This window comes from Anomaloglossus baeobatrachus, chromosome 2 (genome assembly GCF_048569485.1).
Source record: "Anomaloglossus baeobatrachus isolate aAnoBae1 chromosome 2, aAnoBae1.hap1, whole genome shotgun sequence".
NCBI classification, from domain to species: domain Eukaryota; kingdom Metazoa; phylum Chordata; class Amphibia; order Anura; family Aromobatidae; genus Anomaloglossus; species Anomaloglossus baeobatrachus.
The window spans coordinates 24156263-24174347 of NC_134354.1; the positions used below are offsets into that span (position 1 = coordinate 24156263).

The 18085-nt window shown below is 47.4% G+C and overlaps 1 protein-coding gene across 1 annotated transcript in view; it reads right to left on the bottom strand.

The window, feature by feature from the left end:
- Nucleotides 1-17557, bottom strand: part of LOC142290870 (oocyte zinc finger protein XlCOF8.4-like) — a 41075-nt gene extending 23518 nt beyond the window's left edge. Inside the window, exons 1-6 of the mRNA XM_075334928.1 lie at nucleotides 17483-17557; nucleotides 5617-5737; nucleotides 5065-5220; nucleotides 4790-4957; nucleotides 2279-2441; nucleotides 2102-2196 (exon numbers count right to left, since the gene is read on the bottom strand). Coding sequence (XP_075191043.1) covers nucleotides 2102-2196; nucleotides 2279-2441; nucleotides 4790-4957; nucleotides 5065-5172 — 534 coding nt within the window. The 5' untranslated portion in view covers nucleotides 5173-5220; nucleotides 5617-5737; nucleotides 17483-17557. The remainder of the gene's footprint in view (nucleotides 1-2101; nucleotides 2197-2278; nucleotides 2442-4789; nucleotides 4958-5064; nucleotides 5221-5616; nucleotides 5738-17482) is intronic.
- Between the last annotated feature and the right edge of the window lie 528 nt (nucleotides 17558-18085).

Consider the following 18085-nt stretch of genomic DNA (forward strand, 5'->3'; position numbering starts at 1 on the left):
TCAGTGGCATCCTTGAACGATGAACCATCTGCCACTGATACTACGGATCTAGCCGCCAGTCTAGAGACTGGAGGATCCACCTTGGGACACTGAGCCCAACCCTTAACTACGTCAGGGGGGAAGGGATAACGTGTGTCATTAAGGCGCTTAGTAAAGCGCTTGTCAGGAAATGCTCTGTGCTTCTGGACAGCATCTCTGAAGTTAGAGTGATCGAAAAACGCACTCCGTGTACGTTTGGGAAACCTAAACTGGTGCTTCTCCTGCTGCGAAGCCGACTCCTCTATAGGTGGAGTTGGGGGAGAAAGATCTAGCACCTGGTTGATGGACGCTATAAGGTCATTTACTATGGCGTCCCCTTCAGGTGTATCAAGATTGAGAACAACGTCAGGATCAGAGCCCTGAGCTGCGACCTCCGCTTCATCCTCCAGAGAGTCCTCATGCTGAGACCCCGAACAGCGTGATGAAGTCGGGGAAGGTTCCCAGCGAGCCCGCTTAGCCGGTCTGGGACTGCGGTCCGTGTCGGAGTCCTCACCGTGGGACCTAGGTGTCACCCCAGGAGCACTTTGCTGCGCCGACCGAGAGGGGCCTGGGGGCGATGAACTCACAGTGCCCTGGGCCTGTGTTACCGATCTGGACTGCAAGGCTTCTAGTATCTTAGCAGACCATTTGTCCATAGACTGAGCCATGGATTGTGAAAGCGACTCAGAGAGTTTCTCAGCCAAAACTGCAAACTCTGTCCCTGCCACCTGGACAGTGGAAGCCGGCGGTTCTACCTGAGCCGAGGGTCCCACCAGTGCCCGAGGCTCCGGCTGAGTGAGTGCCACAGGGGCCGAGCATTGCACACAGTGAGGGTAGGTGGAACCTGCAGGTAACATAGCCGCACAAGAGGTACAGGTTGCAAAATAAGCCTATGCCTTAGCACCCTTGCTCTTTGTGGACGACATGCTGTTGTCTCCTCTGAGAGTGATCAGTGAGGGTATATAGCCAAAAGCAAAATAATGCGGCCGAACAGAGAAAATGTATACAATATATATACATATATATATATATATATATATATATACACTTCGGCACCCTAGGGGGGCCAGCACCTGGTAACCGGTGTGGCTTACCGACCGCCCAAAGCAGTTGTGTGTCCACCAGATTCCCAGCCTGGGCCTCCCAGAGCTACAGAGCTCGTTCTGAAATCCTCCACCGGCAGAAGTGATTGTAAATATGGCTGCCAGAGTTCTCAGGGGAGGAGGGAGCCGTGGGCGGTGACTAATAAAGTGCGGGAATCTGGTGCCCCACAGTGCTCAGTGAGGGGGGAGGAGAACACCTAAGTATGCTCCAGCCCTCACTGCCGACGTCCAGTCGGCCGTCCCGCCCTTACCCCTGACTGGCAGGCCCGGGGGCGGGAGTTATGGTACTAGGCCGCAGAAGCCGGGGACTAAATTTAATAATGCGGCCGGCGAACAGGCGCGGTCGGCGCGGTAGTCCCGGTCGTCACAGAAAAACAGCAGCCGCTGCAGCGTCTGTAACACAGGCGCTCCATGCACCGTCCCCAAGGGGACACAGAGTACCTTTTAGATGCAGGGCCTGTCCCTGATGATACCCAGTCTCCTGTCCGTCAGATTCCCCCAGGGGCTGCGGAGGGAGCCCGGTCCCAGTGAAAGGTGACCGGTTAGGATCCCACTTCTCCCAGAGCCTCTAAGGGATGGGGAAGGAAAACGGCATGTGGCTCCAGTCTTTGTACCCGCAATGGGTACCTCAACCTTGACAGCACCGCCGACTCAGTGGGGTGAGAAGGGAGCATGCCGGGGGCCCCGTGGGGGCCCTCTTTTCTTCCATCCGATACAATCAGCAGCTGCTGCTGACTAAAATGTGGAGCTTGCGTGAATGTGTGCCTCCTTCAACACAAAGCATAAAACTGATGGGCCCGTGATGCACGGGAGGGTGTATAGGCAGAGGGGAGGGGTTACACTTTTTAAAGTGTAATACTTTGTGTGGCCTCTGGAGGCAGAAGCTATACACCCAATTGTCTGGGTCTCCCAATGGAGCGACAAAGAAATGTTATTACATTATTCTATAAATGGTTTGCAGAAATCGCAGCTCGATCTACCTGATCCACTTGGACAATTTGCAGTTTTTCTGGAAAATCATCGGAATATATAGGATAAGCAAATGTTTCTGGTGGATTCTCTACACTTGATTCATCTATAGATAAAAAAAACAGTGATTGAAGACATTGCTTACATGTGATGATCAGAAGATTGGTGACCATAAATGATCCACATACCTGTTCTCTCCTCTTTAATCATGGAAGGTCTCGTCTTAAGCAGGGATGTGACGAACTGCTGATCATTCGTCATGACGTCCTTGTAGAGATCCTTGTGTCCTTCTAAATACTCCCACTCCTCCATGGAGAAATAGACGGTGACATCCTGATATCTTAAAGGGACCTGACACACACAATGATACCATCATCCTCTTGATACCATCATTGTACAACCCCCAATGGCAAAAAAAGTTGGTACGCTATGTAAAATGTAAAGAAATGAAGAATGCAAGGATTTTTTAAATCTTTCATCTCCATATTTTATTCACAGGTGAATATAGAACAGGTCAGAAGTAGAACGTTGGACATTTCTCCATTTCATTTGAAAAAATTAACTAATCTATAAATTGATGAAAACTTCTCAAAAAAGTTGTGCGCAAAATGGACTCATTTAGAAATTGAAAACAGTAAAAAAAAAAAAAAAAAAAAAAAAAAAGGCCGATCCATGTCAACCATTGTGAAAAAGGCCGATCCATGTCAACCATTGTGTAGCATCCTGTCTTCTTTCCTCATAGTCTAACATCGGTGAAGTGAGGAGACAATTGCTGGAGTTGTGGGAGAGGAACGTTGTCCCATTTTGGTTTGATGTCGGATTATCAATCCTTCACTTTGACGTATTATCCATTATATAATGCGGCAAATGTTTTCTATTGGTAAAAGGTCTGGATTGAAGGTGGCCGTTCATCACTCAAAGTCTTCTTTACAAAGCCATGCTGTTGTGATGGGTGCAGTAAGTACCAGAAATAAGGGCTTTACTGTACTGTGCGCTAACAAGCTGGATGGTCCCTCTCCTCTTGAGTTTGCAGGACATGCATCTGTTATTTCCATAAAGGATTTCTCGTTTTGATTCCTCCAACCACAGAAGTTTTCCATTTTGCTTCAATCCACTAAAAATGAGCTTTGGCTTTTTTTTTTTTTATGGGTGATTGAGATATAATCTGCATTTGCAGATAGCACAAAGAACAATGATTCCTGAGCTCATGCAGTGGTTGGTACGAATCATGGACTGAATCATTCTTGTTCTCTATGAAGTGCCGCCTGAGGACCCATAGGATATGAATACTTGTGCACATGGATTTCTCCAGAATCTGTGAATTGTATAATGTGCTGTATATGATGGAATATTCAACATTTTTGCATATTTACTTTGAGGAACTAGTAGCAAGGTAAGAAAAAGTTTCCCGGCATTATCTACAGGCAGCCATCATATTCTAGGAAACAAAGGGACATGTAGGGATCCCTAAATGTGGGTGGGTTAGGAACTCTCAGTGATGCTGAGTAATCCAAAGCAGAATAGTTCCCACGCCTCTCAAGGCCTTGAGAAAGCATATTCACACGTGAAGCGGCTTTAGGTCGTTCTGGGATACTATTCTTCCCGTGTACCCGCTATCTATGAAGAAAATAAATTGCATGGATATTTGGTGAGTGCCACGGATTGCAGACTCTGAAATTAGATTATGTTTAATTGTTGCTCAATTTTTAGGCGGGCTTTACACGCTGCGACATCGCTAGTAATTGCTAGCGATGTCGAGCGCGATAGCACCCGCCCCTGTCGTACATGTGATATCTGGTGCTTGCTGCCGTAGCAAAGATTATCGCTACGGCAGCTTCACAAGCACATACCTGGTCGGCAACGTCGCTGTGACCGCCGAACAATCCCTCCTTCAAGGGGGAGGTGCGTTCGGCGTCACAGCGACGTCACTGCAACGTCACTAAGCGCCAATAGAAGCGGAGGGGCGGAGATGAGCCGGACATAACATCCCGCCCACCTTCTCCCTTCCGCATTGCCGGTGGAAGCAGGTAAGGAGATGTTTGTCGTTCCTGCGGTGTCACACACAGCGATGTGTGCTGCTGCAGGAACGACAAACAACATCGTATCTGCAGCAGTAACGACATTATGGAAATGAACGACGTGACACAGATCAGCGATTTTTTACGCTTTTGAGCTCGTTCATCGTCGCACCTATGATTTACACATTGCGTTGTCGCTACCGCGGTGCTGGATGTGAGTCACTAACGACATGACCCCGACGATATATCGGTAGCGATGTCGCAACGTGTAAAGCCCGCCTTAGATGAAGCTGTTAAGAGATTGTTGAATCTCTGACTATCTTTGCTTCTGAGAGACTCTGCCTCGCTAACATGCTCTTTTTATAGTCCATCACATGACTTAGTTCAAAATTGACTCTCCAGCTATTTATCATTTTTACCACTTGCTTTTCAAGCCTTGTTACTCCTGATCCAAATTTTATGAGATGTGTCCCTGCCATCAATATCTTATTAAATATTTTTTTTTTAATGAAATGGAAAAATGTCCAAAGTTCAACTTCTGATCTGTGTTCTATGTCCTGCCGTCAATAAAATATGGCTATAGGAGTTTTCCATGACATTACATTCTTGTTTTTTTTTACATTTTACATAGCATCACAGCTTCTGTGGAATTAGAGTCTGAGAATTCCCAGCAGTGCTCACCTCTCCGGTCAGCAGCTCGTTGATCTTGTTGTTAAGTTCTAGAATCTTCTGCTCATGTATCAGAGATGGAAGTGGCATCTCGGTGATGTCGCTTTCGGTCTTGCACCCTCCTTGTGACATGTGGGGAGTCATTCTCTCACCAGATGACTTTTTCACTACTGTGTAATCCTATGTATGGTGAGACATTGATCACTACATATGTTCTACCAAATCTTTCATCTTTTCCATTATTGACCTGTCTTATTGATAAAAGTGATTTGATGGAATTTTCTCACCTCTCCAGTGATCAAGTAGATTATCTCTAGCGTGAGGTCTAATATATCTGCTGCCATGTGGTTTCTGTGTTTGTCCATCGTTGGTGGGTCATTGGTGAAAAAAAACATTGTCCCTCTAAGAAATCTTTAGCTGTGAATGTCCTGTATCTTAGAAACCTGAAGAAAAACATGGAAGACTCAGAATAAAATCAGATTTCAAAGAACATCTTCCAGGAATTATACAGTAGAATCATCATCAATGATAAAAGAATGCTTACAACATACGTATGGAAGTGACTTAGCAATTGAGGCGTCTTACATACACTGAATGGCCACTAAAGATACCTATCAAGTACGCTGGACCTTCTTCATGCTGTCCGTGTGTTATCCGGATGTCACACAGATAGCTCACAGAGAACATACACATGAACAACCATAATGACCTGCCCCATGGGCTGTCGCACATGTGCGTTAAATGCACGTATGTGTAAGAGAGGCCTAACGGATGGGAAGGAGCAAAAATATATAAAAAAAATATATATATATATATACCCCCCACTCATCAACCCTCACCTGTCACTCCCTCTGTTCAGGTCTTCTCTTCCAGCGTCTTCGATGGCTCTGGCATTAACTATTCTTCATAACATCACGTGAAGCCTTGTCCTAGGCCTAGTCAACCCCAAAGATGCCCGAACTGAAAGAAATGACAAGTGAGAGCCCAGAGTTTTCCATTACTTACCTACTTTTTTTTTTTAAACACAAATTTTATTGCAGTTTTCAGAATCATTACAATATATCTAACATTTGAACAAGAATAAATTCACCTTACCAATTTACTCCCCCTTGTCTTAACCCACCCTCTTTTTTTCCCACTTTATCCCCCCCAACATTTTTAATACACAGAACACCAGGTATAAGTCGCAAAAGAACACACAGCTCCTCTATATTCTGATTCCCGTTTGAAGCCCTATTTCTCTGAAACCCTCGTCTCGCCCTACTGTCGTGTCTCTACTGCGTGTGTATTTGCAGCTTTCCCAATGTGCCTTGCAAGTCTCCCAGTAGATACCATTCCGTATTAGTGAAAGGAGATACCACTTTCCGTATTTCTGCAACTCCATACTGTTGTACTATAAATCTCTTCCATTTTTTAAAAAAGTTTCCCGTTAGTTCGTCCTTATTTCTTTCAGCTTCCAATTGTTCAATATTGAGCAGCTTTTTAATCTGACTGACCACCTCTTCCTCTGATGGAACAGATTCCTCGAGCCATCTGCGTAGTAGGGCCTTTTTCCCTATCATAGCAATATTATGGAAGAGTCTTGGAATCGTGGTCCCCCGTGTATCTCCTCCTCCTTCCCCTTCTTTAGTCCTGTGGTGGAAAATCCATAACAATGGGTCAAGTTCCATTTCCACTTCCCATACTTTTTCTATAAGTGTCTTCATTTTTCCCCAAAATTTCTGACTTTCTGGGCACTGCCAAATCCCGTGGTATAAGTCCGTTTTCGGCTGCTTACATTTGGGGCAATGTTCTATTTTATTCATCGTCTGCTTGGTGGGGATGTTAAAACCATAAATTGCTCTGTGCATTAATCTAAACTGTGTGTCCCTCCAGCCCTCATTAATCACCTCCTTCCTCATCCTCATCCATCCCTGCCGTATCTTTTCCCCTGCCTCTGTATCTTTTGTCGTGCCCACGCTCCCCAGACCTGGTGCGAGTGCAGTGGTACCACTACTGTTCTCAGATCTTTGTACAGGGAGGAGATAGTAATCTCCTGTTTATCCTTCATTATAAATTGGTCCATTTCATTCATTACCTGTTCTTTTCTCACATCCCTCAATAGTCCCATTATTCCCTTTTCCACCTGTTTGTATTGTATGATTTGGAATGGAGAAAGCCCGTACCTGTTCACCATCTCCTCAAGGGTCAACCACCTATGTTCCGTTTCATGGAGCAGATCCTTCACCCCACCGATCCCCTTATTTCTCCATTCTAGAAATAGTTTGTTTTCCCTCCCTGCTGGGAATTCCGGGAAATTCCAGATATTTAGGTATTTGGAGATTCGCCAGGACATGTTAAAGTTTTTCCTCACTGCTTTCCACGCCATTATCGTATCTCTACATACCAGGGAGTGCTTAATTTTCCTCGGAATATTGGCCAATGACGTGTGTAATATTGCCCCCAAGTCCCATGGTCTACAGTACTCACTTTCCAATTTTATGTTAGAATAGCTATTTGTCTTCCTCAGCCAGTCTATTACGTGCCTCATCAAGCATGCGAGGTTGTTGCCTCTCACATTTGGCATCTTGATTCCTCCCTTTTCCAGTGGTAGCATTAGTTTTTCCGCCCTAATTCTTGGTCTTTTTCTCTTCCATAGGAAGCTTGTAAATGCTTTATTCAGTCTATTTACATCCGCATGCTTTAATAATATAGGGATAGTCTGCATTGGGTATAGCAGCTTGGAGAAACTCATCATTTTTAAGAGGTGGTTTCTACCTAGCAGGGATAGCGGCAGCCCCTCCCACATCTTATACCTAGCAGGGATAGCGGCAGCCCCTCCCACATCTTATACCTAGCAGGGATAGCGGCAGCCCCTCCCACATCTTATACCTAGCAGGGATAGCGGCAGCCCCTCCCACATCTTATACCTAGCAGGGATAGCGGCAGCCCCTCCCACATCTTATACCTAGCAGGGATAGCGGCAGCCCCTCCCACATCTTATACCTAGCAGGGATAGCGGCAGCCCCTCCCACATCTTATACCTAGCAGGGATAGCGGCAGCCCCTCCCACATCTTATACCTAGCAGGGATAGCGGCAGCCCCTCCCACATCTTTAACTCTCGCTCTATTTTCTGTACTTACCTACTTTTAAAATGATGGCGACACCCTAGATCCAAATAACACCTCATTCAGACATCCGTGTTTTTTCACATATAAGAAATTGACAGATTATTTTGATGAGTGTGACCCAAACTCATCAGTTTTTCTCGAATGTGTGTAAGAAAGTGGAAGTGCTGCCCACACCCCCTCGAAGAAAATGTGATGTTATACGTAATGCAATGCCCGGTTTTAAATGTGGCTTTATGACTTTAGTAAATGGCATATATTTGATCAGGTATATGAGGGGTCCATGGTTGAGACTGGTCAAGAGTGTGCGGAGTTATATGGACAGACAATGGAGTATCCTATTGTGTATAGTTGAAGGTGGACTCAAAGGGATTTTCCCATGAACAACATTCATTTTAAAGTTGACTTTAATCAATAGATCTTAAGCCCGCTATACACGCTTCAATATATCTCACAATCCGTCGTTGGGGTCAAGTTGTAAGTGACGCACATCCGGCATCGTTTGTGAGGTATCTGCGTGTGACATCTACGTGCGATCACGATTGAACGCAAAACCGTTGATCGCAAACACATCGTATCTTTCTCTAGAATTGAGCGTTTTGTTGCAGGAACCTAGTCAATTGTATCGTGTGACATCCCTCATACGATTTTGGTGTCTGAGGCTATGTGCGCAGGTGTGCGCTCTGCACCGCAGCTTAAAAAAGGTCCGCTTCAGAGCGCAGCTGAAAAGCTGCGTTCTGAAGCGCCTCACAATGTCTGTCATTCACTAATCTATGTCAGTCGGTCACTATCTCTGTCCCTTACTCTCTGTCCATGTCAGTCTATCCTCCTCTCTCATATACTCACCGATCCCCGGCGCTGCACGGCGTTCACACTGCTCCGGCGGCTTTTACTGTTTTGAAAAAGCCGGCCGCCCATTAAACAATCTCGTATTCCCTGCTTTCCCCGCCCACCGGCGCCTATGATTGGTTACAGTGAGACACGCCCCCACGCTGAGTGACAGGTGTCACACTGCACCCAATCACAGCAGCCGGTGGGCGTGTCTATACTGTGCAGTGAAATAAATAATTAAATAATTAAAAAAAACGGCGTGCGGTCCCCCCCAATTTTAAAACCAGCCAGATAAAGCCATACGGCTGAAGGCTGGTATTCTCAGGATGGGGAGCTCCACGTTATGGGGAGCCCCCCAGCCTAACAATATCAGCCAACAGCCGCCCAGAATTGCCGCATACATTATATGCGACAGTTCTGGGACTGTACCCGGCTCTTCCCGATTTGCCCTGGTGCGTTGGCAAATCGGGGTAATAAGGAGTTATTGGCAGCCCATAGCTGCCAATAAGTCCTAGATTAATCATGTCAGGCGTCTATGAGACACCCTCCATGATTAATCTGTAAATTACAGTAAATAAACACACACACCTGAAAAATCCTTTATTAGAAATAAAAAACACACACATATACCCTGGTTAACCACTTTAATCAGCCCCAAAAAGCCCTCCATGTCCGGCGTAATCCAGGATGCTCCAGCGTCGCTTCCAGCGCTGATGCATGGAGGTGACCGGAGCTGCAGAAGACACAGCCGCTCCGGTCACCTCCACGCAGGTAATGAAGGCAATAGCGCGATCAGCTGAGCTGTCACTGAGGTTACCCGCTGTCACTGGATCCAGCGGTGGCCGCGAGTAACCTCAGTGACAGCTCAGCTGATCGCACGGCTGTCTTCATTAGCTGCGTGGAGGTGACCGGAGCGGCTGTGTCTTCTGCAGCTCCGGTCACCTCCATGCAGCAGCGCTGGAAGCGACGCTGGCCATCCTGGATTACGCCGGACATGGAGGGCTTTTTGGGGCTGATTAAAGTGGTTAACCAGGGTATATGTTTGTGTTTTTTATTTCTAATAAAGGATTTTTTTCAGGTGTGTGTGTTTATTTACTGTAATTTACAGATTAATCATGGAAGGTATCTCGGGGAGACGCCTGACATGATTAATCTAGGACTTATTGGCAGCTATGGGCTGCCAATAACTCCTTATTACCCCGATTTGCCAATGCACCAGGGCAAATCGGGAAGAGCCGGGTACAGTCCCAGAACTGTCGCATATAATGTATGCGGCAATTCTGGGCGGCTGTTGGCTGATATTGTTAGGCTGGGGGGCTCCCCATAACGTGGAGCTCCCCATCCTGAGAATACCAGCCTGCAGCCGTATGGCTTTATCTGGCTGGTTTTAAAATTGGGGGGGACCGCACGCCGTTTTTTTTAATTATTTAATTATTTATTTCACTACACAGTATAGACACGCCCACCGGCTGCTGTGATTGGGTGCAGTGTGACACCTGTCACTCAGCGTGGGGGCGTGTCTCACTGTAACCAATCATAGGCGCCGGTGGGCGGGGAAAGCAGGGAATACGAGATTGTTTAATGGGCGGCCGGCTTTTTCAAAACAGTTAAAGCCGCCGGAGCAGTGTGAACGCCGTGCAGCGCCGGCGATCGGGGATCGGTGAGTATGAGAGAGGGCTGCTAACTTCAGTCACTTAGGAGATTAGCGGTCACCGGTGAGCCCTTCACAGGTGACCGCTAATCAGGACGCGACACAGACAGAGCCGCAGCATGACCGTGAAGTTGGGTGAAGTTCACCCGAGTTCATTCTGACAGTGCGGCTCTGTCTGTGTCTGCTGTCATCTGCCATTCAGCTCTGCTACATGGCTCTGTCTGTGTCTGCTGTCATCTGCCATTCAGCTCTGCTACATGGCTGTCTGTGTCTGCTGTTAGCGGCCATGTAGCAGAGCTGAATGGCAGATGACATAGTAAAAACGCATCCCTACACATTACACATGCTTGGCAAGTCAATAAATAAAAAAAAAAAAAAAAAGGTGCCCAATGCATACGTCACAGAACACATCATCTAAAGGATCGCACACAAAATTGATCAATTTAACATAGACTACTAACGCACGTGTGACAGCAAATGAACGACCAACGTGCAATCTCATAAGATCCCGTATGCAACCTGGGCGTGTCACATCGCAAATGCGATTGTACAACTAATTGCAACGTGTAAAGTGGGCTTTAGAATTGTCACTATTCCTCCGTGCAGAGCACCTCGCACGCAATTAGGCCCCTTTCAGACGTCGTATGGTCATACGTATGTCAAACGTGTGTGACTTCAGTGTTTGTATACGTGTGACATCAGTGTGACACGTACCGGAGAAAACACGGGTCTTTGAAATGAAAAGATTTACTATATTCACTTGTATCCAGCGCTGTTTTCTTCGGCTCTGCTGCCCCCACTTCTTACTCCCACTCATTATATTCATTGATTATTCACTGCACAGAGGACCTGGAAGCCAGAGCATCGCCAGGGACAGCATTAAGGACCGCATCACTGGTGACAGTTGAGTATCCAGCAAACACTGTGTGTGCAGTGACGTCCAGGAGGTCATCGGATCTCAATGAACTGTGATGACATCCTGATGACACCCCCATGACACCTGCACTACAGTGGGTGTCATCATGGTGACTTCACGGGTTCATCAGAGTTTATTGGGAACTCTGATGACCTTGTGGACATTACTGCACACACAATGGTTGCTTGCTGAATACTCACTCACCTGTCACCGGCGATGTTGTCCCCGCAATGCTCCGGCTTCCAGCTTCTCAGTGCAGTGAATAATCAATGAATATAATAAGCGGCGGTCAGAAGCAAGAGGCAGCAGAGCCGAAGAAAACAGCGCTAGATACAGGTGAATATAGAAAATCTTTTTATTTCAAAGACCCGTGTTTTCTCCGGTACGTTCCAATTGTCTCTCCCGGAAGGCGACAAACTCTAGCGCCACCTATTGGAAGTGGCAATCCTGAAAGTCAAAAGTGGCTTTTTAACAAGCCTTTTCATATGACTTAGGATTTGTACCAGATCAGAACCCCAATTTGCAGACACAGTGTTTCAGGGTGATTGCCCCTCATCAGTGCAAAGTATGAGATCTAATCTGGCTTATGAGAAGCTATAGTGGGGACCACGGGGAAGACTATTCTCCTTGCGGAGACCTGATAAACCAAGTCTGGCTGCCAGTGAGGGGTCTTTTGACTTTTATGATTGCTACTTCCAATAGGTTGCACTAGAGTTTGTCTCCTTCCTGGAGAGACAATTTGAATATTTCCCTGAGGGACTTTGCAGCTATAATACCCGGAAGTACCGGTCACCTGCTGTGATGGGCCCCGTCGGCCTCGGATAAGTTGGAAGAAGCCACCGTTGTTTGGAAAGTGTCTTTTGAAAGAGTTGCCCCTCCAGTAGTGAGGAATCCGGGCTGAGCGTCCCCCTCCAAGCCACAGACCCCGTGAAAGAAAAGGAGAAGGTGATGGTGGTGGTGTGTCGCCAGAACTGGTGTCCCGGCTAGACTGAGTAAAGATTATGTGAGGTTGCTCCTATTTCTACCCCAAGTGCAACCTTCCCCCCAGGTAGTTGTCCTAGTGACTGGGAAAGTCCCAAGCTTCGTGTTGGCCAACCCCGTCTACCCTTGTCAAGCTCCTCAGTGAGAAGGCTCCTAAGCTGTATGTAAAGTGTGAATTTGGAACACGGATGATTAACCCCCTCCTTACCCGAGGCGAATACCGCACCTTAAATGAGGTTCAGTACTCTCTGGCGACTGGAGCCGCAGGGGCGCCACATCTCCGTGTGTGCGTGCGGGGCTACGAGGGGTCACGCGGTGAAAACACGGACGTGTGAGTAAGCCATAGAATAACATGGGTACATGTGGCATCCGTGTTAAAACCGGATGTCACACGTACCTAAAACACAAACGTCTGAAAGGGGCCTTAGAGTCACTAAGGTGTTTATCTGGTGTGCTGAGCTGTCAGTTGTAGTTGATTGACAGTGCAGGCTTCCATTCCGGTTCTGGGAGGTGCTGGGTTGCTCAGGTGTTCCATCTTCCCTGTAATTGCTCTGCTTCTTAACTGAGCAAGCTCCCCCAGAACCCTGCCCGTCGTACATTCTGTGTGAGTAGTGCTGTTGGCCTGATCATTGTTTGCTGACCCTGGACTGTTTGACTCCCATCTGCTTGCTCCCTGTTCTTTCAACCATTACCTGACCACATCTCAGTTTACTCCCTTTATTCATTACATGCCTTCCTGGAAATCTCACCCCGGATCGTGACCTGACTACGCCTCTATAAACACCTGGAATCCACTATGAGTCCTCCTGGTACCTGACCTTTGCTTATCTGACTACTCTTCTGTTCGTATTACCTCTAGGTAATGACTAACGTCCCCACAAAGCTTCTCATGAGCCAGATCAGACACCCCATACTTTGCACTGACGAGGGGCAAGCACCCCGAAACACAGTGTCTGCAAATTGGGATTCTGATCTGGCATATATATCCTAAGTCATATGCACAGGATTGTTAAAAATCCACATTTGAGTTTTAGGATCGCTACTTTCAATAGGTGGCGCTGTGCTAGAGTTTGTCTCCTTTCCTGGAGAGACAATTTGGACAAGAATAATAATTTATACAATTGGATGTATTTAAAAAAAAAAAATAAATTCCTGTACTAAGTTCCTGCCCCTGCTATGTATTGTATAATGGCCGTGTCTGACCATACAGGGACATGATCTGATCATACCACATATTCTGGGCCGAGGAGGAAGTAATGAAAGTATACAAATATTACAGCTTGAGATCGCAAATTATTCTTTCTATGAGGTAAAAGATTTAATAAAACAGGCAGGGAAATGTTTTACCTAAAAAAAACAACAATCAGATACGATCCCGTGCTGTACTATTTGTATACTCTCTCCCCTGCAATGGAAATGAAAGATCTGTACGGTCAGACACGGCCATTACACAGTACATAGCAAGGATACATATATAAGATCTCAGCACAAGGGCATTTTTTTTAAACACTTCCAATTACATGAATTATTATTATTCCAAGATCTATTGATTAAAATCAACTTTGAAATTAACTTTGTTCGTGGGAAAATCATTAAAGGGAATCTGTCAGGTGCAATATGCACCCAGAACCACGAGCAGTTCTAGGTACATATTGCTAATTCCTGCTTAACCCTCCCTGTATACACTAGCATAGATAAACAGATTAGAAAAAGTATTTCTAAAGATCTTTTATCATATGCTAATGAGGTCAGGAACTAGTCACACGGGCATTAGTTCGTTTGGCTAGTTGGCCCTCTTAGCATGTAAGTATTCCCCTGTAGGCGTGCTAACATGCTAATGAATGCGTAGCTTCAGCGGCATGGTGCTCTCAACTCAGCTGCCACCGCTAGTTTTTGGCTCAGTGCACAAGATCAAAACATCCCCGGACTTCCGGTCATGCGCACTACACCAGTTTGAAGCCGGGACACGTACACCCGGCTTCATAGTACGCATGACTGGAAGTGTGGGACTTCTGATCATGCGCACTGAGCTGAAAACCAGCGGCGGCAGCCGAGAGGTGAGCGCGACCATGGCTCTGACGCTGCACATTTGTTACCATATTGGCATGCCCACAGGGTCGTACTTACATGCTTAGAGGGCTGACTAGCCAAGGGAACTAACGCCCTTGCGACTAGTCGCTGGCCTTATTAGCATATGATAAAATATCTTTAGAAATACATTTTTCTATAGATCTCTATGTATGCTACTACCGTGTTTTTCCAAAAATAAGACCTCCCCAAAAATAAGCCCTAGCAGGGATTTTCAGCATTTTCGGAGCAAGGCTTAAATATAAGCCCTCCCCAGAAAATAAGCCCGAGCCGCAGATCAATAAAGAAGTGTCCATGTAGCTAAAAAAGTTAAAGATACTGCAGGTGTGACGCCCTGGGCAAGCCAGGGGTCACAGGTCACAACACCACACGCACCCCACATTCCCTGCAGGTACACCAAGCTAACCCAAAATCCTTGTTGCCTTCCTCCAGGGGCTGATGCCCCGGACAGTGACAGCAAGGTCAGCAGACGGCGGTGATAGTCTGCAGGGGGACTGCTCGGAGGTTGCTGGAAGGACCGCGGACGGGTGGTGACCCGGCGGTACCGGAGCAGTATATGAAGAACAGTCAGCACCAGGGCAGGGGCCTTTCGGATCCCGGCAAGGCTAGGAGTCGCCATAATTTGCCAAATCCGTCAGTGAAGGGGACGTCTGTCTCCTAACAACCAAGTCCCGATTGAAGGCAACAGTCCGACCGATGAGGGGAGACACCGCCACCGCCAGGGCACCAGTTTCCCAGGGCCAGCGCCTGCGGGCAAGAGTAGAGCTCCTTCGGCCCAGCTTGAAGCCGAGGAGTGGGTAACCGGTGGGAACCCATCGCTACCAAAGAGACTTTCATAGGTGCAGGGAAGAGACCGTCACCGCTAACTGCAGGGAACATCAGCACCGTGAACCGTCCGAGGGACCCGTCCAACCAGCCGTTTGTTTACCGAGAACTGTGTCGTGTTTACTGGCTGAGTGAGTACCTCCGTGCCGTGCGGCACAGCGCTGCCCCTGCGCCCCTGCACATCCACAGGCCCCATCCCCGCCTGTCCACCATTCCAATTCCATCACTGGGCCCCAGGATCACCAACCCCTACCCACGGAGGGGCAAAACAACAACTGGCTGCTCCATACCATCACTCCCGGGATCCCCAGCCAGAGCAGCGGTGGTGTCCACATAATCACCACAACCGTGGGTGGCGTCACGGACAATAAACTATCCCAAAACCCAATCCCCTTTCACTCACGGGCGAGGAGCGCCGCTCGAGTCCCCGGGATCCGGCCCATTGCTCGAGCCACCGAGCAGCGGCAGCAGCAGGCCGCAGCAGCGGCAGCCGGACCCGAGCAGTGGGGGAGCGCGGCGTCCCCTCCTCCGCCCGCGACACAGGACACTTCATGATAGACAGCGGGCACCTGCAATCACACTCACCAGATGCCGAGCAGAAGACCTGCAGTGATCACACCCCCACACACATTCGATCTCACACACACAATCAGATCGCACACACTAACATCGGATCACACACACAATCAGATTACACATACAATCAGATCACACATACAATCAGATCACACACACTAACATCGGATCACACAGACAAACATGAAATCACACACACAAACATCGCATCACACAAAAATCAGATCGCACACATACCACATCCAGTCACACTGATCTCTTCTTGCCGGCAGAATCCTGGAAGTCCAACAGGACCTGTGGACACACATGACTTCCTCCCATCATTCCCTGCGGCCGGAAGCATTCTTTAATGCTGGTTTTGGCGTGTGTGTGCATGTGTGAGATCAGTGATCAGTGATCTGCTATGTGTCAGCCAGCAGCAGGGGAGGACGGCCCGCAGCACCCACCGAAGATCACAGGGAGGACCTGGGAGCCACGCAGATGTCCAGGTCTGGTAAGTATGAGTCTCCTGGGAAGTGGGGGAGGTCAGCTTTTTTGGGGGGTAAACTTACCCACCAATCGTGTTTTTCCAAGAATAAGACCTCCTCCAAAAATAAGCCCTAGTGCTTCTTTGGGGGGCAAAAAAGTATAAGACAGTGTCTTATTTTTGGAAAAACACGGTAGATACAGGGATGATTAGGCAGGGATTAGCGATATGCACCCAGAACTGCTCGTGGTTCTGGGAGCATATTGGACCTGACAGGTTCCCTTTAAGGCCATCATGTTCACCCATAGCCTAACATGTTGATCCAGAGGAAGGTAAAAACCCCATGGGGCAAACAGTAAGCTTCACATTAAGGGAAAAATTCCTTCCCAACTCCACATATAGCAATCAGACTAGTTCCGTGGATAAGCGCCCCATCACAGAATCTAGTGCACATAACCAGTAATATTATATTTTTCAAGAATGGCATCCATTTTGATCCAACCCTCGGAAAAATCTCGATCGTGTGAATGGCCCCATAGACTATCACAGGTACGAGTGCCAGCCGTGAAAACCTCGAGAACATCGGACGTCTGAATGAGGTCTCTGGCACATTGAATAAATTCGATGCAAATCAATTCTTACGACTGAATCTGACTGACTCTGCTGAAAGTGAATTTGGCCAGAGTAGTTCACCTCTGCTATCAATAAATGGGGTAAAAACAAAAACTGGAAACGAGTGCTTCTGTGACTGATCCTGTGTGTACAGCACCTCCACTATCACAATTCTCCATATTGGACACAACATCACTTCTCTGCGGAGAGAAACTCCTGAAAGGAGTGAGGCAACAACATCACTCATATCTTACTCCTCTGAGGTAAAATGAAAGCTGGTCTCTCATTGGTTCCTCTGTTAAGATGAAGGCTGAGCTCTGATTGGTCGCTATGGGCAACAAAGACAGTTTTACTGTAGGACGGTTCTTATAAATGAGGCTTCAGAAGCGTTGTCCTGTACAGACCGCACAAGGCGAAGGGGAACACTGGTCTGTTGTGGCCCGGGCTGTGCTTTCCCTCTGTACAGCAGCACCTTCACTCCCCCTTTCCACCCCTCCATTACTAGCAGCTGCATTGTGCTCCTTCCCCCTCCCCGGCTGCAGCATTCATTCCCTTCCCCACAGAGAGCAGCACGTTCCCGGCTCCCTCCCTTCTCAGACCGGCAGGAGCACATGTGACGGTGGGAGCCGAGCTCTCAGCCTCCATTCTTACCTCCCCTGTGGTCACTTGTGGCTTCCAGAGTCCTTCTTTGCAGGTCCTCAGCATGGTGGTCATGTGACCGTGATGTCACCACAGGTCCTTCACCCCCTCTAGCCTTATTAGAAAACTGGTATATTCAATGAAGTACCACCGTTGCCATGGCAACTCATCAAAACTCTGGTTACAGGTCTGGGTGTATTAGATACCATGGTCAACTGGCGAAATTGAATTATCTTTCTGCCTAGTCAATGAAAAAAAAAATCCACTTTGTCCGTAATGCTGAGTTTAGACGAAACCAAACACAGAGGATTTTTCCCTGTGCGTCTGTGTACAGAAAATCCGATGCGTTTTATGTGACCAACAAAGTACGGGAGATTTTAAGATATCTTATCACATGCTGCAAAATATATTCACAGCGTCAATCGAAATATATCCACAGCGTCAATCGAAATATATCCACAGCGTCAATCGAAATATATCCACAGCGTCAATCGAAATATATCTACAGCGTCAAACGAAATATATCCACAGCGTCAATCGAAATATATCCACAGCGTCAATCGAAATATATCGACAGCGTAAATCGAAATATATCCACAGCATCAATCGAAATAT